Source organism: Pleurodeles waltl, chromosome 6, assembly GCF_031143425.1.
Source record: "Pleurodeles waltl isolate 20211129_DDA chromosome 6, aPleWal1.hap1.20221129, whole genome shotgun sequence".
In the NCBI taxonomy this organism is placed as follows: domain Eukaryota; kingdom Metazoa; phylum Chordata; class Amphibia; order Caudata; family Salamandridae; genus Pleurodeles; species Pleurodeles waltl.
In genome coordinates this window covers 383,802,127-383,828,136 of record NC_090445.1, presented here as the reverse complement: position 1 = coordinate 383,828,136, position 26,010 = coordinate 383,802,127, and the positions used below count along the sequence as shown (strand labels likewise).

The 26,010-nt window shown below is 46.8% G+C and overlaps 1 protein-coding gene across 1 annotated transcript; it reads right to left on the bottom strand.

Moving 5' to 3' along the window:
- Positions 1-24,417: 24,417 nt before the first annotated feature.
- LOC138301570 (olfactory receptor 11L1-like) lies at positions 24,418-25,236 on the bottom strand. Its single transcript, XM_069242088.1, has one exon. The coding sequence runs from the start codon at positions 25,234-25,236 to the stop codon at positions 24,418-24,420; it is 819 nt and encodes a 272-aa protein (XP_069098189.1).
- Positions 25,237-26,010: the final 774 nt, after the last annotated feature.

Below are 26,010 nucleotides of genomic sequence, written 5' to 3'. Positions count from 1 at the left end.
AGACCAACAAGTGAGTTTAATTCAATATGGATTTGGGGCCACTGGCTGGCTTGGGGGCCTGGCGGGGATGGGGGGCATGTTGGGGCTGGCGGGGGGCCTGGCGGGGGGCCTGGCGGGGATGGGGGGCATGTTGGGCCTGGCGGGGGGCCTGGCGGGGATGGGGGGCATGTTGGGCATGGCGGGGGGCCTGGCGGGGGGCCTGGCGGGGATGGGGGGCATGTTGGGCCTGGCGGGGGGCCTGGCGGGGATGGGGGGCATGTTGGGCATGGCGGGGGGCCTGGCGGGGGGCCTGGCGGGGATGGGGGGCATGTTGGGCCTGGCGGGGGGCCTGGCGGGGGGCCTGGCGGGGATGGGGGGCATGTTGGGCATGGCGGGGGCCTGGCGGGGATGGGGGGCATGTTGGGCATGGCGGGGGGCCTGGCGGGGGGCCTGGCGGGGATGGGGGGCATGTTGGGCATGGCGGGGGCCTGACGGGGATGGGGGGCATGTTGGGCATGGCGGGGGGCCTGGCGGGGGGCCTGGCGGGGATGGGGGGCATGTTGGGCATGGCGGGGGGCCTGGCGGGGATGGGGGGCATGTTGGGCATGGCGGGGGGCATGGCGGGGGGCCTGGCGGGGATGGGGGGCATGTTGGGCATGGCGGGGGGCCTGGCGGGGGGCCTGGCGGGGATGGGGGGCGTTGGGCCACTGGAAAGGAAAATGCTGAGTAACTTGAACGTGGTATTTCTCCCTCCCTGTACGTGTCACATAGGTCCGCGCCCATGAGAAGATCGGGATTTGGCGTGCCATCGCCAAGGAAGTCCGGGCCCTGGGGGTCCACCATCGACGGGGCACCCACTGCCGCAAGAGGTGGGAGGACATCCGCCGCGGGACCAAGAAGACCGCCGAGTCTCTGCTGGGGATGGCCTCCCAACGTAGGCGGGGTGCCTGCCGTCAACTGAGCCCCCTGATGTTCCGGATCCTGGTGGTGGCCTACCCTGATTTGGATGGGCGCGTGAGGGCAGCACAGCAGACACAAGGGGGTGAGTACAAGCATTATCTACTCTGTTGTCGCGCAGTGGAGGTGTCTGGGTGGGGGAGGAGGGCTGGGGGTCCCCCTAGGCCAGGGCGATATCTGTAGGCTGGGCACCCCCGTAAGCCCCTGTGTCCCCAGCCACCACCCTCAGTAGTTTGTCAGTACAGCCATCCCTGGGCCGTGTCATCCATGGGTGCAGTTGTCAACTCTAGGCGTGTAGGGCATGTTCCACGGAATGCGTAGCGTACCCCAAGTGCGCAAGTTAGTGCAGGGGGCATCTGTGTCTGTCATGTCCGCTAACTGTACCGGAGATCCATGTACTCAATATCCCTTTATTTCTCTCTCCCCCCCCCCTTTTTGTTTGTCTTTCTGTGCTTGTGTGCATCAGCATCATTAGGCGGAGGAGAAGTGGCATCGGGGCAGGAGGGAGCTGCATCTCACATGGCCCAGGAGGGCCATGCCACAGAGTCAGACTGGACCAGTGAGACGGAGGGCGAGGGGAGCTCCACGACGGGGACGACTGGAGCCTGCAGCGACACGGACACGTCCTCGGAAGGGGGCTCCCTTGCGGGGGTGGCACCATCCGTGCCCCCCGCCATTACAGGTACAGCCGCCACCCAGCGCACCATCTCCGCCCTCCCAGCAGCCCCTCCGCGTTCGCCCCGTGCCCGCTCTGCCAGGAAGCCGGGCATCTCCTTCGCCCCAGGCACCTCAGGCCCTGCCCCTGTTACCCCCGCTGCCCTCAGTGAGGAGGTCATTGACCTCCTCCGAACGCTCATTGTTGGGCAGACTACCCTTTTGAATGCCATCCAGGGGGTGGAGCGGGAGGTTCATCGCAGCAATGCGTACCTGGAGGGCATTCATTCGGGTCAGGCTGCCCATCAGCGATCGTTCCAGGCTCTGGCCTCAGCACTGACGGCAGCCATTGTCCCTGTCTCCTGCCTGCCTCTACTAACTCCCTCCTCCCAGTCTCCTGTTCCTCTGCCTGTCCCACCCACACCATCAGACCAGCCTGCACACACCTCAACACCCAAGAGAAGCTCATCCAAACATAAGCACCACAGATCACGCAGACATTCACACACGCAACATTCCGATGCAGACATGCCAACAGTCACTACCACCTCTGTGACCCCCACCTCCTCGTCTCCCTCCTCCCTCCCTGTGACGTCTACACTCACACCTCCATTCACCTCACCATCAGCCAGTGTTTCCATCACCAGCACACCCTCCACTCCAGTCCGCACACGTGCAGTCACCACCCCCACTAACATTTACACGTCCCCTGTGTCCTCTCCCACTGTGTCTGTCACCCCCTCTTCCACACCACACAAACGCAGCCACCCACCCACCCAACAGCCATCCACCTCACGACAGCCTATCCCTCCTGCACCTGCACCCAAAGACAGCAAACGTGACTCACCTACAACCACATCCTCTCCCTCCACTCCCATTCCCACTGTACCTACCACTCTCCATTGTCCCAAGAAGCTCTTCCTCGCCACTACTAACTTCTTTCCTGACCCTGAGCCCCCCCCTCCTTCTCGTCGGGGTAAGAAGAGCACCTCAGCCACCACCAGCCCTGCAGCCCCCTTGACAAGGGTGCAGGGGTATTGGAGCCCGCCAGCCCGCATGTCTGGATCTTCGCCCAGCAGCAAGGGGACAGCCAGCCCACCCCCTGGGAAGAGGAGCAGAAGGCGGAAGGGGCGCCGCAGGAGCCCGCCTTCTACATCCCCCCCGGACACCACCCAGAGACAGTCACCAGCCACAGCTCCAAAGGGAGGAAAGGGCCACAGGCCGACGACTAAGGAGGGCAAGGGCAGCAAGTTGGAGAGGTCAGGCAGCAGGCCTGCTGCCCAGGAGGAGCCCACAACCCCCATAGCCGCTGCCCCGGGAGGAACCGGCACAGCTGCCCCGGGAGAGCCCACCAGCCCCATAGCCGCTGCCCAGGGAGGACCCAGCCCAGCTGGCCAGGAGGGCCCCACCACCCACAGCCCAGGTGGGCAGTGAAGGAGCACCATCCCCGCTGCCCAGGAGGGCACCACCAGGCATTTAGCAGTTGGCCATAGACCGTCCGCCGTCTCAAGAACCGCTGAACTGGGCCCCGCCGTCTCAAGAACCGCTGAACTGGGCCCCGCCGTCTCAAGAACCGCTGAACTGGGCCCCGCCGTCTCAAGAACCGCTGAACTGGGCCCTTCAAGGCAAGAACCGCTGAACTGGGCCCCGCCGTCTCAAGAACCGCTGAACTGGGCCCGCCGTCTCAAGAACCGCTGAACTGGGCCCTTCAAGGCAAGAACCGCTGAACTGGGCCCTTCAAGGCAAGAACCGCTGAACTGGGCCCTTCAAGGCAAGAACCGCTGAACTGGGCCCCGCCGTCTCAAGAACCGCTGAACTGGGCCCCGCCGTCTCAAGAACCGCTGAACTGGGCCCCGCCGTCTCAAGAACCGCTGAACTGGGCCCTTCAAGGCAAGAACCGCTGAACTGGGCCCCGCCGTCTCAAGAACCGCTGAACTGGGCCCTTCAAGGCAAGAACCGCTGAACTGGGCCCTTCAAGGCAAGAACCGCTGAACTGGGCCCTTCAAGGCAAGAACCGCTGAACTGGGCCCCGCCGTCTCAAGAACCGCTGAACTGGGCCCCGCCGTCTCAAGAACCGCTGAACTGGGCCCTTCAAGGCAAGAACCGCTGAACTGGGCCCCGCCGTCTCAAGAACCGCTGAACTGGGCCCCGCCGTCTCAAGAACCGCTGAACTGGGCCCTTCAAGGCAAGAACCGCTGAACTGGGCCCTTCAAGGCAAGAACCGCTGAACTGGGCCCTTCAAGGCAAGAACCGCTGAACTGGGCCCCGCCGTCTCAAGAACCGCTGAACTGGGCCCTTCAAGGCAAGAACCGCTGAACTGGGCCCTTCAAGGCAAGAACCGCTGAACTGGGCCCCGCCGTCTCAAGAACCGCTGAACTGGGCCCTTCAAGGCAAGAACCGCTGAACTGGGCCCTTCAAGGCAAGAACCGCTGAACTGGGCCCCGCCGTCTCAAGAACCGCTGAACTGGGCCCCGCCGTCTCAAGAACCGCTGAACTGGGCCCCGCCGTCTCAAGAACCGCTGAACTGGGCCCTTCAAGGCAAGAACCGCTGAACTGGGCCCCGCCGTCTCAGGAACCGCTGAACTGGGCCCTTCAAGGCAAGAACCGCTGAACTGGGCCCTTCAAGGCAAGAACCGCTGAACTGGGCCCTTCAAGGCAAGAACCGCTGAACTGGGCCCTTCAAGGCAAGAACCGCTGAACTGGGCCCCGCCGTCTCAAGAACCGCTGAACTGGGCCCCGCCGTCTCATGAACCGCTGAACTGGGCCCTTCAGGGCAAGAACCGCTGGCCCTTTGGCAGACGTGGCAGGGCAGGATCTATCTCGGGCAGGGCTGCAGGATGTCCTCTGGCCAACTTGCCTCCTCCAGTGGCAGTGGGGTCTGTTATGGACTGTATGGACTGTGGCTTTGCTCTCCCCAGGATGGCCCAGTGGGCAGGCCACCCACTGTATGGACTGTTTGGACTGTGGCTTTGCTCTCCCCAGGATGGCCCAGTGGGCAGGCCACCCACTGTATGGACTGTATGGACTGTGGCTTTGCTCTCCCCAGGATGGCCCAGTGGGCAGGCCACCCACTGTATGGACTGTATGGACTGTGGCTTTGCTCTACCCAGGATGGCCCAGTGGGCAGGCCACCCACTGTATGGACTGTTTGGACTGTGGCTTTGCTCTCCCCAGGATGGCCCAGTGGGCAGGCCACCCACTGTATGGACTGTATGGACTGTGGCTTTGCTCTCCCCAGGATGGCCCAGTGGGCAGGCCACCCACTGTATGGACTGTTTGGACTGTGGCTTTGCTCTCCCCAGGATGGCCCAGTGGGCAGGCCACCCACTGTATGGACTGTATGGACTGTGGCTTTGCTCTCCCCAGGATGGCCCAGTGGGCAGGCCACCCACTGTATGGACTGTATGGACTGTGGCTTTGCTCTCCCCAGGATGGCCCAGTGGTCATGGAGTCCCCTCGTGGATCTGGCGTCGTGTACTCAAGTGGCTGAGGTGCCCCCCCTTCCCTTCCCCCTGAGGTGCCTGTCCTATTTTCTTTCTGATGCCCCTGCAGTGTTCTCTCCGTGGAGTTCTTGTCGTGGGACTGGGCCTTGCCCCTTTGCACAGGACCCCTGTGATCCACGGACAGTGGTTGGACTACATTTAGTAGCTGTATATATTTTGTACATAGTTTATTTATTTATTGGGATTAATGGCGTACATATTTAAATATATCTGCCCGTTTATGATCTCTTCTTTTGGTCTTTGCATTATTTCGGAGGGGGGTGGTTTGTGGGTTGTGACAGTGATCTGTGGGAATGCATTGATGTGGGTGTGGGTGGGTGGGTGTGTGCCGGTAATCTTTTCCCTCCCCTGTGTCGTAGGTGCAGTACTCACCGATGTCTTCCGCGCCGCCGGGCGTGCTCCTGGTATATGAGGAGGAATAGGAGTGCGGGGATGACCTGTAACTCTGGCTCCATACTGCCGGAATCTCGCGTGGAGTGCGTAGAGGTGAGCGTTTTCCCGTTCGTAGTCTGTTTCCGCCATGTTCTTATCGGCGGTGCTCCCGCCCCGGAAAAGGTGGCAGATTGGTGGGTTGTAATAGGGTGGGCGGTACTTTGTCTGCCGCCGGGCTGTTGGCGGGAACTGCCGCGCTGTTTGTTTGTACCGCTGTGGCGGTCGGAGTGTTAAGTTGGCGGGCTGGGTTGGCGGTTCCCGCCAGGGTCAGAATTGCATATTTTAGACCGCCGGCCTGTTGGCGGCTTGGCCGCCGCTTTATCACCGACCGCCAGGGTCAGAATGAGGGCCTATATGTCCTACCTTATCCAGACACTGCACCCTGCCCTTGGGGCTACCTAGGGCCTACCTTAGGGGTGCCTTACATGTAAGAAAAGGGAAGGTTTAGGACTGGCAACACTTGCCAAGTCGAATTTACAGTGTAAAAATACACACACAGACACTGCAGTGGCAGGTCTGAGACATGATTACAGGGTTACTTATGTGGGTGGCACAACCAGTGCTGCAGGCCCACTAGTAACATTTGATTTACAGGCCCTGGGCACCTATAATGCACTTTACTAGGGACTTAACAGTAAAACAAATATGCCAATCATGGAGAACCAATTGCGTACACATTTTAAACAGGAGCACTTGCACTTTAGCACTGGTTAGCAGAGGTAAAGTGCCCAGAGTAACAAAAACAGCAAAATCAGAGTCCAGCACACATCAACAACCTGGGGAACAGAGGCAAAAAGTTAAGGGAGACCACTCCAAGGATGAAAAGTCTAACAGAGCCTCTTTGGGTTGCGGGGTTTTTAGACTCCCCCGGGGATGATGCGTGGATTTCCGCCACTGACAGGACAAAGTCACAGGGGCTGCTTCGATCCGGTGGGCATTGCGTACAAATTTCTACCGCACCGCAGGAGCTGCGTTGATTCCTCTCTGGAAGTCAGGGTGCGTCATTCTGGCTCGGCTGTGCATCGATCCAGTGGGTCGTGCGCCGAAGTTCCGGTCGCTACGCTGGCGCTGTATCGATCTTCTCATTGCGAAGTTGGGCTGCGTTATTCCGGTTCAGTATGCAGTGAATTTTTCACCACGATGCAGGCTGTGCATTGTTTCTGGCAGGCTGTGTGTCGATTTTTCACCGAATGAGTCCTTTTTGCAGAGATTAATTCTTTTTGGTCGTGAGACTTCAGGGAACAGGAGGCAAGCTCTATCCAAGCCCTTGGTGAGCACTTCTCACCACAGCCAGAGAGCAGCAAGGCAGCAGGGCACAGCAAGGCAGCAGTCCATCACAGAAAGCAGTCAGGTGAGTCCTTTGGGCAGCCAGGCAGTTCTTCTTGGCAGGATGCAGGTTCTCGTTCAGGTTCTCTTCTCCAGGAAGTGTCTGGGTTGGTAGGGGCAGAGGCCCTGTTTAAAACCCCAAATGTGCCTTTGAAGTGGGGGAGACTTCAAAAAGTGGCTTAGAAGTGCACAAGGTCCCTTTTCAGTTCAATCGTGGATGCCAGGATCCCAGTAGGGGGTGTGGCATTCCTTTGCATGAGGGCAGGGTACTGTCCTTTGATATGTAAGTGTCAAGCCCTCCACCCTTCCAGCCCAGAAAGGCCCATTCAAAATGCAGATGTATGCAAGTGAGGCGGAGTATCCTGTGTTTGGGATGTGGCTGAGTGAATGCACAAGGGAGCTGTGAACTAAACCCAGCCAGACATGGATTGTAAGGCACAGAAGGATTTAAGTGAAGAGAAATGCTCACTTTCTAAAAGTGACATTTCTAAAATAGCAATTAAATCCAACTTCACCAGTCAGCAGGATTTTGTATCACCATTCTGACCATACTAAATATCACCTTCCTACTCCTTTAGATCAGCAGCTACCGCTCAAACAGTATATGAGGGTAGCCCCAAAGTTAGCCTATGAAGGAAGCAGGCCTCACAGCAGTGTAAAAAGGAATTTAAGAGTTTTACACTACCAGGACATGTAAACTACATAGGTACATGTCCTGCCTTTTGCCTACACAGCATCCTGCCCTATGGGTTACCTAGGGCATACTTTAGGGGTGATTTATATGTAGAAAAAGGGGAGTTTTATGATTGGCAAGTACTTTTAAATGCCAAGTCGAATTTGGCAATGAAACTGCACACACAGACCTTGCAATGGCAGGCCTGAAACAAGGTTGAGGAGCTACTTAAGTGGGTGGCACAATCAGTGCTGCAGGCCCACTAGTAGCATTTAATCTACAAGCCCTGGGCACATATAGTGCACTTTACTAGGGACTTATAAATAAATTAAATAATCCAATTGGGTATGATCCAATGTTATCATGTTTAAAGGGAGGGAGCATATGCACTTTAGCACTGGTTAGCAGTGGTAAAGTGCTCAGAGTCTTAAAACCAGCACAAACAGTATCTAAAAAGTCGAGGGAGGCAGGCAAAAAGTTAGGGGTGACCATCCTAAGGCTGTCAGGTCTAACAGGCCACATGACTGGTACAGGACCCCAATTAAACTGTGCAAAATGGGCCTGATGCAGCACGCCCATTGCTGGTGGTGTAGTGAGACATACTGTGATTTAATCTATATTCTCTGTGACTGCCCCTCGATACGCCTCTTCTGGGAGTCTGTGAGAACCATTCTCGAAGGCTCTATCCCTCTTCTTCAGCCACTTTCTACCTCCCTTATCCTCCTACATGACATCGGGGATCTTCCTGATCTGTCAAGACATGCAGCTTCGCCTTTTGCATAGTGCTCTCGCACTAGCCAAGCTATGTATTCTCCACCATTGGAGATCACCTAACCAGCTCACATCGAAAGAGTGGCTAGTGACAATGATACAAACTGCAACGCATGAATGAATCATTTATAATTTACAGGATCAGGCCACCTTATTCACACAGACATGGGTACCCTTCCTCTCAGAAGCATCGTAACTCGGAATGATCTCCTTATTTGCAGAACACTCATGATTTTATTTTCTATTTTAGCAGTTCCTTGAAGGCCGACGTCACCATTTTATAAATATCAGTCCGAACTGACAAAAGATGATTGGCCAAGTCGGTCTTATTGGAGTATTCTGCACCGAAATGCTTGTCGGTCTGGAGAGCTAGTGAAGTTTTCCATATCGCTCCTTCAAGGAGATGAAATATTGGAAATTCCAGTTAAATAATGAAAAGGAGATAAACTGTTGTGTCATTGAAACTGTGTGTTGACACTACAAGAGATGCATTCATAAAAAATATCTATGTATCAGCAGAGGGTGATTTATTCAGCTCATTTACTTCAGTTTTCTTTGTTGATTTTATTCAAAGAGAGATTGAACATGTGGTATGAACGTGGGATGAAAGACTGAAATTGATGAGTGGGCTACGGCTTCAATGATTTTAGTGTAAGTGGTTTTGGTATGTGAGGTAGTGGGGTCTTTGATGTAAGGGATAAGTTTCAGGATTCTATTTTAAGAGTTGTTGGTTAATGTTTTTTTAGCTAGAAAAGAGCAATTGTCTAAAAACAAATACAAGTAATTTGTATAAAAAGCAGGTCTGCATATTTATTTTTTGGCTCAGCATAACGGTATACTTATGTAATCAGTTATGAACTCATGAGCAATGTATGAAAACTGCGAAATTGCAGAATTTAGTTTGTTCGTTCTGTTCAAATTATTCCATTCTTCCGGAGGTACAGCAGTGGCGGGGATTAGCAGTGCTTTCTTGATGTGGAACCACTAAGTGGTAATCAGTAAAGTAGTTGATGTCACTAATTGTAGCCTGAGCATGCAGGGATACTATTCCAAACTCCGATCTTAATTGACTTTGTGGGGTTCAGTTTCCAAACTGATCAGCTTTTTGATGTTGCTCAAAAATATTGTTTAAACCTTGCTAATTCTATCTGCAGATCAACAGAGGGGCCCATGCATAAGGGCTGAGGCTAGTTTAGAATTAGCAATCAAGAGTGTATATAATATAGTTTACATTTGGCTGTTGTCCAAAGAATCCAAACAGTGTGCTTGCCATTTACTACCAATCTCTGTTTAGTCTTAATTAAGAATGAACCAGTACTTTCTAATTCAGTTCCATAAGGCTTTCATGCATTGCCGGAGCTGTAGGCTAGATGCAGTTCAAGAACTGGGATGTTGTCAGCATACGTGTACGCATTAAACAAACCCAGGGTTCTGAAGTAATTTAACCAGATGGCAGCCATAGACGTTAAAAGGATTTGGAAATAGTACTGACACATATGGGACATGCAATTTAGGACTTAGTGCAGGAGCATGATAAAGAAACATTGACGGATTGGATATGGACTATTAAAAATATTTACTCCCTGCTACGGTGAGGTGGGTATTGCCAGCATCTTTCAGCCGAGTGCATATAATCTTATGGTCAATTGTTTCAAATGGAGCTCAAAGATCAAGTAAAATCACTGAGTAATTCTACCTTGGTGCGCTCCCCCTCTGTACATTCTTTTCCAGTGTCCTTTAGCTTGTATTTGCCATTACAGAAATGGGCAGATCATATGCACCTCTTTCCTAGCCTCAACCCAAAAGGGATAGTTCAGCCCAACCTTAAAGGTCATTTCCCCTCTGACTGGGGACATGTGTGCTCAATAAACTTTATATTAGCCTTTATCAGCGATGTGCAGTTTGCATAAAAATATCAGTACTCACATTTGGACATGTCCCGTCTAATTAGGCAGACCGACTTAGACAGTAGAGATGCAATTCAGTCTTGGCCCAGCTGTATAATGAATAATCCTGCCTTAGTTACTACTCATGTTCCCTCTACATTTAAATCTCCACATTGACCAGAAACGCCAATGCATAAACAAACAGTAGGCACAGCCCCACTGCTTTGTTATTCGTAGTGGATTTGTTCTTTCTGTGCAAATGTCCAGTGTGAAGACAAAACAAGTTCTAACCTCTTGTTTGGAATCTCCCTAAAACTTTGGAACACCACATTGACATCAGTAAAATGATGGATTGATTCATTTTAATTAATCTGAACTACCGGTGATTGCTCTTGATGCATTCCATTCCACTGATATTTGTGCCAGTGCATTCAGAGACCAACCATAAGCATATCTGTTGTGTAACAGCTCCACAGTAAATTGTAGACTAAACTGCTACTCCACGTGTCCTCTACACGTACCCACATCCCTGGGTAATGTAGGTATCAGAACAAAGGTCTGATATAATCAGAAGGCCTCAGTTACTCTAAGAAGAAAGGTGGTTGATGCTAAGCGTCGCACATCTGGAACATTCAGCAAGGTAGCATGTCATCAATAAGTCCTGTGGCGGGTGCCAGCCTGGCGCAAGAAACCCAACCACCAAGGGTTTCGAAATGCACAAAAACAGAGGTGGAAAAACACCTAGGTTGTGTGCTGTAAAAAACAGAATACAAGAAAAGGGGAGCCAGGGCACTCCAATGAAAGTTATAAGTCCAAAATAGGTGGATAAGTAAAAGAACAATTTAATCCTTAGTTAATAGACAGTTCCAGAATATTCAATTCCACATATGAAGCAGGAATATACGAGTTATGATAATATTCCGAGTCCTCTGAATACACAGGTATATACAAGTTAACAGAAACAGCCAACACGTGTTTCGTCCTCACGGAATTTTTCAAGGCTGCAAACAAAAACAAATAGGAACTGTTGAACAATTAATAGCACTACCATATGGTAGCTACATTTGAAAAAGAGTGTAACATGTTACACAAACATCAAGAGCGATAACGCAAAAAGTGAGATAGCCTAAATGGCACGAAGCAATGTTCAAGGTAGAGATAACCCTTTAACTTAAGAAATTACATATATTTGAAAAGAAAGAAGAATGATAGAAAAACACCCCATGTGCAAGAGAAAAGATTTAAAGCCGTTCTAATGATACTGAAATAATGTTATAAGAGAAACTGAGGAGTGGGAGACCACATGATCAATAAGAAAGAGATGGTTGCAATGGAAGATGTGCCTGTCCAAACACAAGGTAGAAACGAAATCATTGAGCACCGAGTGCGTATAGAAGTGAGATAGACAGTGCCTGTAAAATTGTTAAATTACCTCAACGAAAAATTGAAAGCAAGGTAGCTGATGTGTTTCTGTAGGGAATCCAGAAGGTGAGATTAACTCTAGGGAGGAGATTCACAATGGGAGAAACCGCACAGTTACTAAAGAGTAATTCTCCAGGGCGCGAGTAGGAAATGTGGGAATGTTACAAAACAAAGTGAGGTAGGAAGGTAAGGTAATGATAAACCTACCAGGACAAAAACAGAGTCCAAGACAGCAAAGTTGCGTCCCATCAATGAAAGGGACCAGTATTCCTCAAATGCAACAGTACTGTAATCAGTGGTTTGTCCGCAGTGTAGGAAAAACCATGGTTGAAGGTCCAAGTAGACCCTACCTATATAGGTGGACCGAAACACAAAAAAGAAAAGAAGAGAGACGAGATGTCGTGTGTGAGAGACAAATGGAGACAGAGTTGTAAATAATTAATGCCTATATATTAAACAATCTTAACAATTAAATGATCGGCCCTATCCTGGTTTGTTTAGAACGTTATTCAGGAAAGACGGGCTGGCGGCATAAAAACACGTGCGGGGAAAGACATTTAAACCCCCTATCGATGTGGCAAATACGCAAAGTGTATCGAAAAAAAGGCCACTGTCGAGTGTGAGTAAGCAAATTAAAAGTAAGTGTTTCCCAAATATCCCCATGGAAACGACACTGTAAGGAAAGGTTAATAATTGGGTAGGAATGTTAGAAACCGGGAAAGGCCAAAAAAAAAAAAGATGTCCGGTCGGGGAAGCCGAACCCCACAAACAAAACCCCCTAGGAAATTCCCCTGTTCTACTAAAAGGATGCTAATATTTAAATAGTTTAAAGGAGAAAGGCAGGTATTTCACCCTTACCTGTGCCACCCCGTGATTCAGGGGAGCCAGAGACAGGACGACGTGTACGGTGCCCCGCAGCGCCTGATAACGCTGCCGTGTTACTACGGTAAGACGGGGACACTCCGAGCGTGTGCGTCTATAAGCGCACACTTCTAAAAAATAAAGAAAGGACTAAACGCTTGTCGACAGAAAAGGAGTGCTTGGTGTCCCTACTTAGAGAACGGGCGCCATGTTGGAGTGTGTCTTAGGCGACACAGTGGAGCACAGATAGCGTGAGCTCCCATACAGAAAAAACGTGAAAGAAGTGTGTTGTATTCCAAAAGAAGCCCCAAAGATTGAAAAATATATACTTTAACAGAGAGTAGTTTTGGTGAAAGCTTGATAAGGGGACAAACAGAAGGCATGCATGGCAAATGTAAGGAAAGTCATATAAATCGATTACTAGAAGAGTAAAGATTAAGGAAAGGTGCAGGTATGCAGAGTAAAGTCCCTAAGGCATAACAAAATATAAAGAAGGTAAAAAAAGGTTAGCATGTACGCCTTAGACATTTGGGACATGTGTTTATACAGTATTATCATATGTTAATACAAGTAAATACTGAATACGAGACATATCAAGTGATAATTCAAAAAGCAAACTGGTAGACAGTTGAATAGAAAAAATCTTTTGAACCAATACCAAACATCATCCTTGGTATAGGCAGTCATATGGTATGCAAGATTAAAAACAAAGAAACAGAACATATAAGTAAACAACAAAAATCAAAAGGGGAAAAAAAGGACACACATTGAAAATGTGTGACCAAAGATAGAGATGTATGTGTAGTGTCTTCAGTGCATGTTATTGAATGAATACATAGTGGAACATAACGAGAGATGAATGAGTCCTACATTTCATTGTGGACAATCATGTCCTCAAACCGCTGGTAGGAGCGCCTTATGTGAGAAATAACGTAACAGAGCAAGCGTGCTCAGAGAAATACATGGAGGTCCTTGTGGACATTCAGGCCCTGTTCAACCGCACGTAGCTTGATAATCCACCTGCTCTCCAAGCGTCTAAGGGCCAGTGTACGGTTACCCCCTCGTGGCGTCTTGTTGACAGAGTCAACCCCATGTACATGAATGTTCAAAACTTCCCTGTGTCCATGGGTCTCATTGAAGTGAGTCGCAAAAGGATAGTTAGTGTTAGACGATCGAATGGCTCTCAGGTGTTCCTGAATACGTTCTTTTAATGGTCGGATGGTACTCCCAACATATATGAGCCCACATGTACATACAATACAGTATACCACATAACTTGTGTTACAATTGATAAAGTGCTTCAATTCGTGTGTGATCTGGGTATTGTACTGGAATCTTACTGTTTTGTCTTTAATATATCCACAGATATTGCAGTGTCCACACCTGTACGTGCCTGGTGGTGGTTTCGGTAGCCAAGTCTCCCTACTCTCAGGTGGCAGGAAACTATGGCATAGTTGGTCGCGTAGGGTGGTGCCCCTCTTGTAAATAATACTAGGTTTTTCAGTAAGACCGTTTTTTAAGGTGTCGTCTGTTAGTAGCAAAGACCAATGTTTCTGTATAGTTTTATGAATTTGGGAGATCAGTGCACTATGCTAAATAACAAGGGAAATACGTTCTTGTGAGCTGTTCTTCTTAGTATTAGTAAGTAAGGTTGGGCGTTTAATTTTCATGATCTTGTTACAGGCTTTATTAAGGGTCTGTGGATGGTAGCCCCTATGCCTGAAACGCAGTTCCATATTGCGCAACTCTTCTTGGAATACCCGTTCCTCACTACAATTACGTCTGATCCTTGTACTTTCCCCATAGGGAATAGCATTGATTTGGGGCTTTGGATGTGAGCTAGTAGCGGGCAAAATAGCATTACATGCCGTAGGCTTTCTAAAAAGTTTAGTGCAAATTACGCCATGTTCAATATAAATAGTGAGATCCAAGAAATTGATGGAAGATTGACTGGCCTCATGGGTGAATTTGATATTAAAAGTGTTTTTAATTGTTAAGATTGTTTAATATATAGGCATTTATTATTTACAACTCTGTCTCCATTTGTCTCTCACACACAACATCTCGTCTCTCTTCTTTTCTTTTTTGTGTTTCGGCCCACCTATATAGGTAGGGTCTACTTGGACCTTCAACCATGGTTTTTCCTACACTGCGGACAAACCACTGATTACAGTACTGTTGCATTTGAGGAATACTGGTCCCTTTCATTGATGGGACGCAACTTTACTGTCTTGGACTCTGTTTTTGTCCTGGTAGGTTTATCATTACCTTACCTTCCTACCTCACTTTGTTTTGTAACATTCACACATTTCCTACTGGCGCTCCGGAGAATTACTCTTTAGTAACTGTGCGGTTTCTCCCATTGTGATTCTCCTCCCTAGAGTTAATCTCACCTTCTGGATTCCCTACAGAAACACATCAGCTACCTTGCTTTCAATTTTTCGTTGAGGTAATTTAACAATTTTACAGGCACTGTCTATCTCACTTCTATACGCACTCGGTGCTCAATGATTTCGTTTCTACCTTGTGTTTGGACAGGCACATCTTCCATTGCAACCATCTCTTTCTTATTGATCATGTGGTCTCCCACTCCTCAGTTTCTCTTATAACATTATTTCAGTATCATTAGAACGGCTTTAAATCTTTTCTCTTGCACATGGGGTGTTTTTCTATCATTCTTCTTTCTTTTCAAATATATGTAATTTCTTAAGTTAAAGGGTTATCTCTACCTTGAACATTGCTTCATGCCATTTAGGCTATCTCACTTTTTGCGTTATCGCTCTTGATGTTTGTATAACATGTTACACTCTTTTTCAAATGTACCTACCATATGGTAGTGCTATTAATTGTTCAACAGTTCCTATTTGTTTTTGTTTGCAGCCTTGAAAAAGTCCGTGAGGACGAAACACGTGTTGGCTGTTTCTGTTAATTTGTATATACCTGTTTATTCAGAGGACTCGGAATATTATCATAACTCGTATATTCCTGCTTCATATGTGGAATTGAATATTCTGGAACTGTCTATTAACTAAGGATTAAATTGTTATTTTACTTATCCACCTATTTTGGACTTATAACTTTCATTGGAGTGCCCTGGCTCCCCTTTTCTTGCCTTAGTTACTCTGTTGAAATGGGTCAGGATGGCAGTGCATAAAAAAGCAGTCAGCATGTGCCCTCTGCTTTGTTATGCAAGGTGGACTGGGATATGCATCTGCTCTCACTGCATATTCCTTTCCTTACAAGAAAAGCCTCATTACGAATTAGGGTACACAGTCAGAGACAGAGAGGGAATGGACTTGAGAAAGTCACTTTTATCTTCACAGATATGCCCTTGTAGTTGTTTGAACAGAAAGTTCATCCATAGGACAAACAACATTTATTTGCTTTTGCCCACATCTGGACATATATATTGTGCCATAAATATTGTTTATAATAATATTGTCCATTGGATGTAAATATTCTATTAACTCCAATTACATGACATGTTGATGAGATAACCCAGCACTTATGACCAAATTAGTACTTTTATGAGTTACATATTCATTTAGTCAGCATGAGGCTTACATCTTGCACTATATTTGAAAGAAGAATATGAGATTTCCATAAAACTACATAGTGTTTATTTTATTGTAAATGGCCAATGGAACTACAGCTGTAAAAACCCATATAGTGTACACTAAGGAATATAAGTAAAAGAAGCAGTACTTTGTGTCCTAAAAAACAAAATATGATAGTGCTGTTATCTCATGGTACAGAAATTAAATTAGTCAAAATACTTTGGAATTAAGTGCCTGGCTTTACAACAGAGAACACACTAGATCTAAATTCAATACAGGATAAGAATTTTCCATAAAGCTCAGTTGTAATGTAAAATTATTAATTTCTTCTCAATGGCGATGTTAGGCTATTTGCACACAGATATTTTTATTTATATGTCTACCTTTGGGGCCAAAAATACATCAAAGTATGCCTGTTAAATGTTGCAGTATATCCCGCTCAAAGAGAGGGTAGAGGGACTTCCAAAGCAAGATTTGAACTGAAACTTTGGAAATCCGCATGATTTGAACTGAAACTTTGGAAATCCCCAAAACTTATATTTTTGGCCATTACCAACTCCAATCTGGCCCTTTCCCATCAAGGAAATGATGAAGGACTTACTCCAACCAAGGGCTGGAGTAACTTGCCTTCCAAAGGAAGGGAAAAAAATCCCCCCACATTTAGTGGTCGTGCAGTGGATGAGCTATTTCCATGAGGAAAATTGTTTTCCTCATGGAGAAAAAGAAAAAAAAAAAAAAGTATGTATTATTGATTTTGGTGGCATATTTTTGGGAATGTTTTTCAATAGCAAAATAGCCTACAAAGATACACTCAGAGATGTAAATCTTTTATGATGTTGTTCATCTATAGGTCACGTTGTCTTCAAATACCCTTTTGGCCTCCACGCAATAATCACTAACAAATACTCATATAATTTGGATTACGAAATGAATTTGATTAGGTAGCCTGAGTGTTTTCAACATTGCAGAGGCAAAAATGCGAACAAAAGTCTAATGCACCATTCTGAACATTTACCTATTGCAGAATGCCTGTGACTTACAACAAATGTATGGCCTGGTGTTTTCAGTGTCCAAGATACAGATACTAAAAATAAGCTTGAAGTGTGAGTTTTTGGACAATCAATGATACTCATTTCAGATGCTTTAATTTTGGTCTCTGGTTGCTCAAAAAGGGCGATACAAGAATCCCGGACCTGCCTGCCACATCTCCGCTGATGACTGGACTCTTTACTTCACCGAACTTTACAGCCAGAAGCCTGCCTCTCTAACTAGAACAGCGAGTGCAAAGGTGACTGATACTGCTTGTGCAGTTGGGAGCACATTGTTTACCCTGAAGGTAACTGAGAAAAGCATTAGGGCACAGAAATCGGGTAAGACGCCTGGGCTAGACGGAATTCTGCCTGACCTGTTCAAATCTGACCTGAAATGTTTGGGCCCTTATTTAAATAGTGTGTCAAATGCTGTTTTGGCAGGCAGTAACCCCCCCAGTTCTTGGAAAGGTGCAATAATACTTCCTATTCACAAAAAAGGGGACAGGTCAGTCCCGAGGAATTACAGACCAATAAGCCTGCTTGACAATTTGCAGACAATATTCTCCTATCAATTTTTGGGTAGGCATAGGGATTGGATAGTGGATAACAACGTCCAAAGCCACTTGCAGACAGGTTTTAGGCAAAAAACAGTACAGTGGATCAGGTCTTTTGCTTTCTCACAATTAAGTGGAAAATGGTCGACATTGCCTCGAGGAGACTTTTCGTTGCCTTTGTAGATCTCATATCTGCCTCTGATTTGGTTCCCTGTCATAAACTATGGGAGACTTTGTGTAAAGCCGGAGTACCAGGCCCTGCTGTTAAGGTTGATCCAGGATCTGCACTCCGAAAGCTATGCCAGAATAAGGTGGGGAACAAATGGAGAACTAACAGGAGAGCTCCCAATACAGAAAAGGTGAGACAAGGGCTGTGTCTTGGCCCCACACTCTTTCTACTCTTCATAAATGCTTGTATCCCCTACTTCTACGATTGCCAAGACGATTCCCAAAAATTGGGTGGGGTAATGACCCCGTGCCTATTGTTTGCTGATGACACTTTATTGCTATCACAAACTGCTTCTGGATTAGCTACGCTCCTTGAAAAATTTTTGGTGTTCTGTATAGAACATGGCCTACAAATAAATGCCAATAAAACTAAATATATGATCTTTGGTGATCTAAAACTTAAAGTGAAGAAAAAGATAGTGCTAGACGGTACAAATTAGAAAAGAGTTTCAGACTTTGATTATTTGGAAGTCAGACTGGAGGACTCCCATAAATGGCCAGCCGAACTGCTAAAGTGTACTATGTTTTTGAAACAAAAGGCAGGGGGCTTTTTGAGATTTGCAGGCAGATCCCCAAGCTTTCCAATCTCACCAACAGTGGAAATATCTAAAAGTCAAGCTAGAGGTCGAGCTCCGTATGGCGCAGATATTATGGGCAATGGTAATTTGCAAGACCTAAGAAGAGCAGAGATTTTTTTTAAAGGCTTTGTTCATAATCCGCTTGAGCTCCCCCATGATGCCCATTCGAATGGAATTAAATCTGTGCTCTATTGCAGACATAGCTGCCATGAGGCTATTACAACATTGGATTAGGATTTGGTCCACAGATACTATAGGCCCATATAGGATATGGCTAAGTGCGCTGATAGACATTTCGCACTTGAAAAAATTGCATGATGTAGATATATAAAACAACACTTTTTTAAAACTTGGGTTGGGCTTGTTTTGGTTCTACCCCTTGCATCTACCAAAGAATGCTATGCAAACAATGAAGGATGTATATTGGTCGAGTTTGCAACTAGCAGAGTTTACATCAGTCCTGTCCGGCAGTATGATGGATAGCTGTTTATCAGTTAGGTGGCATTATGAATTTGAGCAGCACTTGGGTGTTGTAGGAAGGTAGCCTTTTTCTAGGCTTGTTACCCCCACTTTTGGCCTGGTTGTGAGTATATGTCAGGGTGTTTTTACTGTCTCACTAGGATCCTGCCTTCCAGGGCCCAGTGCTCATAGTGAAAACCCTATGGTGTCAGTATGTTTGATATGTGTCATCTGGGATCCTGCTAGCCAGGACCCCAGTGCTCATACGTTTGTGGCCTATATGTGTTCCCTGTGTGGTGCCTAACTGTATCACTGAGGCTCTGCTAACCAGAACCTCAGTGTTTATGCTCTCTCTTTGCTTTAAAATTGTCACTGCAGGCTAGTGAATAATTTTACCAATTCTTATTGGCACACCGGAACACCCTTATATTTCTGTTGTATATGGTACCTAGGTACCCAGGGTATTGGGGTTCCAGGAGATCCCTATGGGCTGCAGCATTTCTTTTGCCACCTATAGGGAGCTCAGACAATTCTTACACAGGACTGCCACTGCAGCCTGAGTGAAACAACGTCCACGTTATTTCACAGCCATTTTTCACTGCACATAAGTAAGTTATAAGTCACCTATATGTCTAACCCTCACTTGGTGAAGGTTAGGTTCAAAGTTACTTAGTGTGTGGGCACCCTGGCACTAGCCAAGGTGCCCCCACATTGTTCAGGGCAAATTCCCCGAACTTTGTGAGTGCAGGGACACCATTACATGCGTACACTACACATAGGTCACAACCTATGTGTAGCGTCACAATGGTAACTCCGAACATGGTCATGTAACATGTCTAAGATCATGGAATTGTCACCCCAATACCATCCTGGTATTGGGGTGACAATTCCATGATCCCCCAGATCTCTAGCACAGTACCCGGGTACTGCCAAACTGCCTTTCTGGGGTTTCCACTGCAGCTGCTGCCAACCCCTCAGACAGGTTTCTGCCCCCCTGGGGTCTGGGCAGCCCAGTCCCAGGAAGGCAGAACAAAGGATTTCCTCTGAGAGAGGGTGTTACACCCTCTCCCTTTGGAAATAGGTGTGCAGGGCTGGGGAGGAGTAGCCTCCCCCAGCCTCTGGAAATGCTTTGATGGGCACAGATGGTGTCCATCTCTGCATAAGCCAGTCTACACCGGTTCAGGGATCCCCCAGCCCTGCTCTGGCGCAAGGGAAGGGGACTGACCACTCCCCTGACCAGTACCTCCCAGGGGAGGTGCCCAGGGCTCCTCCAGGGTGACCCAGACCTCTGCCATCTTGGATTCAGAGGTGTTGGGGGCACACTGGACTGCTCTGAGTGACCAGTGCCAGCAGGTGATGTTAGAGACCCCTTCTGATAGGTGCTTACCTCTCTTGGTAGGCAAACCTCCTTTCTTGGTAGCCAAACCTCCTTTTCTGGCTATTTAGGGTCTCTCCTCTGGGCTATTCCTCAGATAACGAATGCAAGAGCTCACCAGAGTTCCTCTGCACTTCCCTCTTCGAATTCTGCCAAGGATCGACCGCTGACTGCTCCAGGACGTCTGCAAAACTGCAACAAAGTAGCAAGAAGACTACCAGCAACATTGTAGCACCTCTTCCTGCCAGCTTTCTCGACTGTTTCCTGGTGGTGCATGCTCTGAGGGCTGTCTGCCTTCACCCTGCACTGGAAGCCAAGAGGAAATCTCCTGTGGGTCGATGGAATCTTCCCCCTGCTAACGCAGGCACCAAACTTCTGCATTACCGGTCCTCTGGGTCCCCCTCTCATCCTGACGAGCTTGGTCCCTGGAACACAGGAGCTGGGTCCAAGTGTCTCCCACAGTCCAGTGGGCCTTCTGTCCAAAGTTGGTGGAGGTAAGTCCTTGCCTCCCACAGCCAGACAGCAAGCCTGTGTTCTGCGCGATTTGCAGCTGCTCCATCTCCTGTGCACTTTTCCAAGGATTCCTTTGTGCACAGGATTCCTAGCCTGGGTCCCCAGCACTCCGTCCTGCAGTGCTCAACCCGCTGAGTTGGACTCCAATGTCGTGGGACCCTCCTTTGTGACTCTGAGTCGACTGCTGTCCTAAGATCTTCCAGGTGCCTGCTCCAGTACTTCTGCGGGTGCTGCCTGCTTCTGCAGGGGCTCTCTGTGTTGCTGAGCACCCCTTCTGTCTCCTCCTCCAAGGGGCAACATCCTGTTCTTTCCTGGTCCCCAGCAGCACCCAAAATCCTCAACAGTGACTCTTGCAGCTAGCAAGACTTGTTTGCGGTATTTCTGCATAGAAACACTTCTGCAACCTCCAGCACACCATGGGACATTTTCAATCCAAAGGAGAAGTTCCTAGCCCTTTTCGTTGTTGCAGAATCTTCAGCTTCTTCCACCCTGAGTCAGCCCTTTTGCACCTTCATCCGGGGTTTTCTGGGCCCCTGCCCCCCTGGACACTATTGTGACTCTTGGACTTGGTTCCCTTCTTTTTCAGGTCCTCAGGTCCAGGAATCCGTCTTCAGTGTTTTGCTGGTGCTTGTGGTTCTTGCAGAATCCCCTATCACGACTATTGTGTCTTTCTGTGGAAGTAGGGTAACTTTACTCCTACTTTTCAGGGTCTTTGGGTGGGGTATCTTGGACACCCTTACTGTTTTCCTACAGTCCCAGCGACCCTCTACAACCTCCCATAGGTATGGGGTCCATTCGTGATTCGCATATCACTTTTGGAGTATATGGTTTGTGTTGCCCCTAGACCTACTGCTTCCTATTGTGATTCTACATTGTTTGCACTACTTTTCTTACTTTTACTTACCTGTTTTGGGTTTGTGTACATATAATGTGTGTATATTACTCACCTCCTAAGTGAGGGTATCCTCTGAGATACTTTTGGCATATTGTCACTAAAATAAAGTACCTGTATTTTTAGTAACTCTGAGTATTGTGTTTTCTTATGATATTGTGCTATATGATATAAGTTGTATAGTAGGAGCTTTGCATGTCTCCTAGTTCAGCCTAAGCTGCTTTGCCATAGCTACCTTCTATCAGCCTAAGCTGCTAGAAACACCTCTATTCTACTGATAAGGGATCACTGGACCTGTCACAGGGTGTAAGTACCACAATGTACCCAGTATAAGTCAGGCCAGCCTCCTACAGGTGTGATTGTATTACCTTCAGAACATGCACTTTATACTAGATTTATAATTGGATCCTTAATGCTACCTGATCTTACTTCCAGATGGAGGCAAAATGAAAGCCAAATAGACTCCTGCTCGATGGGATGCAAAACCAAAGAGAATATCTGCTATGTCTTATTTAATTGTCCTGCGTATACAAAACAGAGGGCCAGTGTATTAGACCACTCTGCAAAATCCTGGGCATTAGGGATCGGCACTCAGCCCTCAGGATTTGTAGGATAAGCCAGCATGGGACTGTAGTATGTACGGTGGCAAAGTACCTAAAGGCAATCTGGTATATTAGAGCAAAATCTTTGAGCACCAATATATAATTTTAGCTCACAATTGTGCTTTGACTAACATTCTCTCTATGTGCTTATACATATATATTTTACAAGTTTGAAAACATTGGGTGAATGTATGAAATTAGAGGGTGGATTTTGAGGATTTTTGTCTAAAGTCATTACCATGCCCTATGATAGAGCGAGATAAAATGCTCTATATCTATATCAGTCCTTAGAATCATCATATGAAGTGTGAGAATGCATGAATTCAATTTTTACATTCAGAGGATTTCTGTTTTAAATGTTGTGAATTTTATTCCATACGAAAAGAGTCTAATGTTTTATTGCACATTGAGTTTGAATAAGTGAGCCACTATAGAGAAGATAAGGATCTAGTTGCTTTCTTGGCGAGGGTCTGAGGGCTCCTGGGAAAGTGAGTCCCAACAACAAAGCGTCCCGCGCTGCGGGGAGATCAATTGTAAATCAACACCATGTCCTAAAACTGCTCAATATCAACTATGCCTTCCCTGGGGAATCCTCCACTTCATTGCAGAGCAACATTTGAAAACCTTGGTCCATTCCTTGGTGCTGTAAAGACTCTATCAATGCAACTTTCTCCTGCCCGGTCTCCCAAAGACCCATTTTTCTCCCCTTACATCTTTCCTACATTCAGCAGCATGATTTGTTTACATGGCGAAAAAAAAAAATCACATCACACCGATACTGCTTTCTCTCTTCTGGCTTCCAATTGAAGTCAGGGCCTTATACAAGACTGATTATATCAAACACAAGGCCGTGGATCTGGGGCACCAGACCATCGCAAAATGCTGCAAAACTGCTACTTGAACCCCCAGTCTCTAGAAAGGAACAACCCAGGGCACATTCAGGAAATGCAAGCAGAATATTGAAGTCCTTGCCTCCGAACCTACACAACTCCGTTTCAATGGCTGTCTTCAAATTCAGATCGGAATTGAAAGCCCTCATCCTTCAAAGACATTTTGACATTTTGTGTAGTCCCAACAATTACTCTTATCATGACGTTTTGGGCATCTTTAGGCAAGTCGCTACCTCCAGTAATGTGTATACATCTCAGGAATATGTAACCTGTACCTTTATATAACTTGTATTCTTATGTCTTTGAAACTATGTGCTGGATGTAAAAAGCATTCTTGCAGTTGCAAATGTTTTTCTGACTGCAAAATTGCGTTTTGGTATGTAATCCCAAATTGCGATCTGGTTTTGTGAATACATACTGATTTGATAATTAGGAGGGGTGTGTTTAGGGAGTCCCCTCAAAACATCAAATCAGTAAGGGAACTATGAACATTTTGTGACCGAAATGTGGTTGCAAAACATTAGCACTTTACCACTGACTCATGTTGGTTGTAACCTATTCTCAAATATCAAAGATCGGTGTCCCATTGGACCTCTTCCCCTTTGAGAATGTTTAAAAAATAAAAACGAAACAAGTCACTTTTCATTTGTAAACTCATCCTGTTTTCCTTTGAGGAAAACAAGCTCCATTGAAAAAAAATGATTGCTTTATTCTTTTATTACAAACAGAACTCTGTTGACCGCAGCAGGCCACAATCCCTGTAATGGCAGTGAACCCTAGTGGGTCATAAATTGTGGCCAACCTCATTAGTATTCATGAGGTAGGTCTATTTGTGACCCAGAATGAACTGCTAATGGGCCAGATATTACTTTTGTATATGGTAATAGTGATTAATAAATAGTGATTCACAAAAGATCACTAATTGGTAATAACTATTACCAGTTTTCGTACATCTAGCCCTATGTATCTTTGTATCTAACACTGTTCACCGTATAGTGCCTTTGGGTCAAGTGCGCGCAATGTAAAAATGCATAAATAAGTAAATAAATAAATAAACAAATAAATAAAATGAGCCAACACCTATGATTTGAATAAAAAATACAACACAAAAAACGAAGAACATATTTTTTAAACATTCAACCCAAGTTGGAGGCTTTCAGATGTAACACCTAGAGTGAGTTATTTTTCTGATGAAAATCCCTGTTTTCTGCAAGCTGCTGGGGAATCCTTTTATGTCTGCAAGAAATAGAAACCTCCCTGTTGTCAGCTCATTGTTACAAGCCTTTCCTATGAACAACCCTGTTGAATGCCACCCTGAACTCTTTGTTCCTCAGAGTGTATATGACAGGATTTATCATTGGTGTGACCACAGTGTACAGCAGAGACAGAATTTTGTTTAGATTAACAGAGTGACCAGATGTTGGTACCACAAACAAAGCAATCAGTGTTCCAAAATACAAAACTACCACAATGAGGTGAGAGCTGCATGTTGAGAAGGCTCGATGTCGTCCTGTGGATGATGGAATCCTCAGAATGGCAGAGATGATGTAAACATAAGATGCAATAATCAGTAGGAAAGGTGTGGAGAGAATAGCGAAAGACATGACAAAAGGTACTCTTTCAGCCAAAAATGTGTCAGAGCATGCAGCCTTTAGAAGAGGTGCAAAATCACAGAAAAAATGATCAATCTCAGTACAATCACAAAAATACAGATCCCACAACAGGAAGACAGTGACAAAAGGGGGTGCAAATCCAATCACCCAAGCACCCATGGTCATCATCAGGCAATGGTTTTGGTTCATTAGCGTGCCGTATTGTAATGGGAAGCAGATTGCAATATATCTATCAAATGCCATCAGTGTTAAAAGTAAGCATTCAGTGCAGGCCATCCAACCAAAGAAAAAAAATTGCATGAGACATGCATGAAGAGAAATATGATTGCTTTTCTTTAACAGACCAACAAGCAGGGAAGGAGCAATCACGGTCATATACCATGTTTCCAAAACAGATAAGTTAACAAGGAAGAAGTACATTGGTAAGTGAAGACAAATGTCTGAAGATACGGTGACCACAATCAGTATATTCCCAGTCATTGTTAACAAATAGATTGTTAGGAAAATGACGAACAGGAAAGGCTTAATCTCTGGAGGAACTTGAAAACCTATTAGGGTGAAGTGTGGCAGCACTGTTGTGTTTCCTGGACAAAAAGAGGTAGCCATTGGATGTTTAATGTTGTTAATCTTCAATAGCATAAGGTGAGCAAGAGCAGTGCTGCTTTCATGACAATTTCTCTTTACAATGTGTCTCATGCCAAAAATCTAAGAGGAAACAAAAAGTAATACATTTATTCAAAACTTCACCAAGGCTTTCAGTCTTTAATAACCATTTTCACAAACTAACTTAGGCACATATTTATCAAAGTTATGTGTCGTCATTGAACCATGCAAGTAGACACAAGGATTACAAAAATCCTAAATGAGATTTACCAAGTTATGCATGACCAACTTCCATGGCCCTGCGTGGCTGGTTAAATCTGGAGTAACGCAAGGCAGTGCAAATCACTGCCTTACTCTGCAGCAGGGAGGCATGCTAGCGAGTGGAGCGTGGGTGTTCCCAGGCATCCACAATGCATTCTGATACATTCCCAGATTTACCAACACTGGCAGATTTTGGAATGTGTCAGAGGTGTATGCCTCCCAACCAGATGTGCAACAAAGAGAAATACCTTTATTTCTCCTAGTTGTTTCCTCTTTCTAAGTATGCTGCACTCTGAGGACACTTAGAAGGAGGAAGATGCCTCGGAGGATCAGTTTCCACAGGAAGGTGGCCCTTCCTGCACAAACAAATTCAAGCCTCCAACGTAGTCA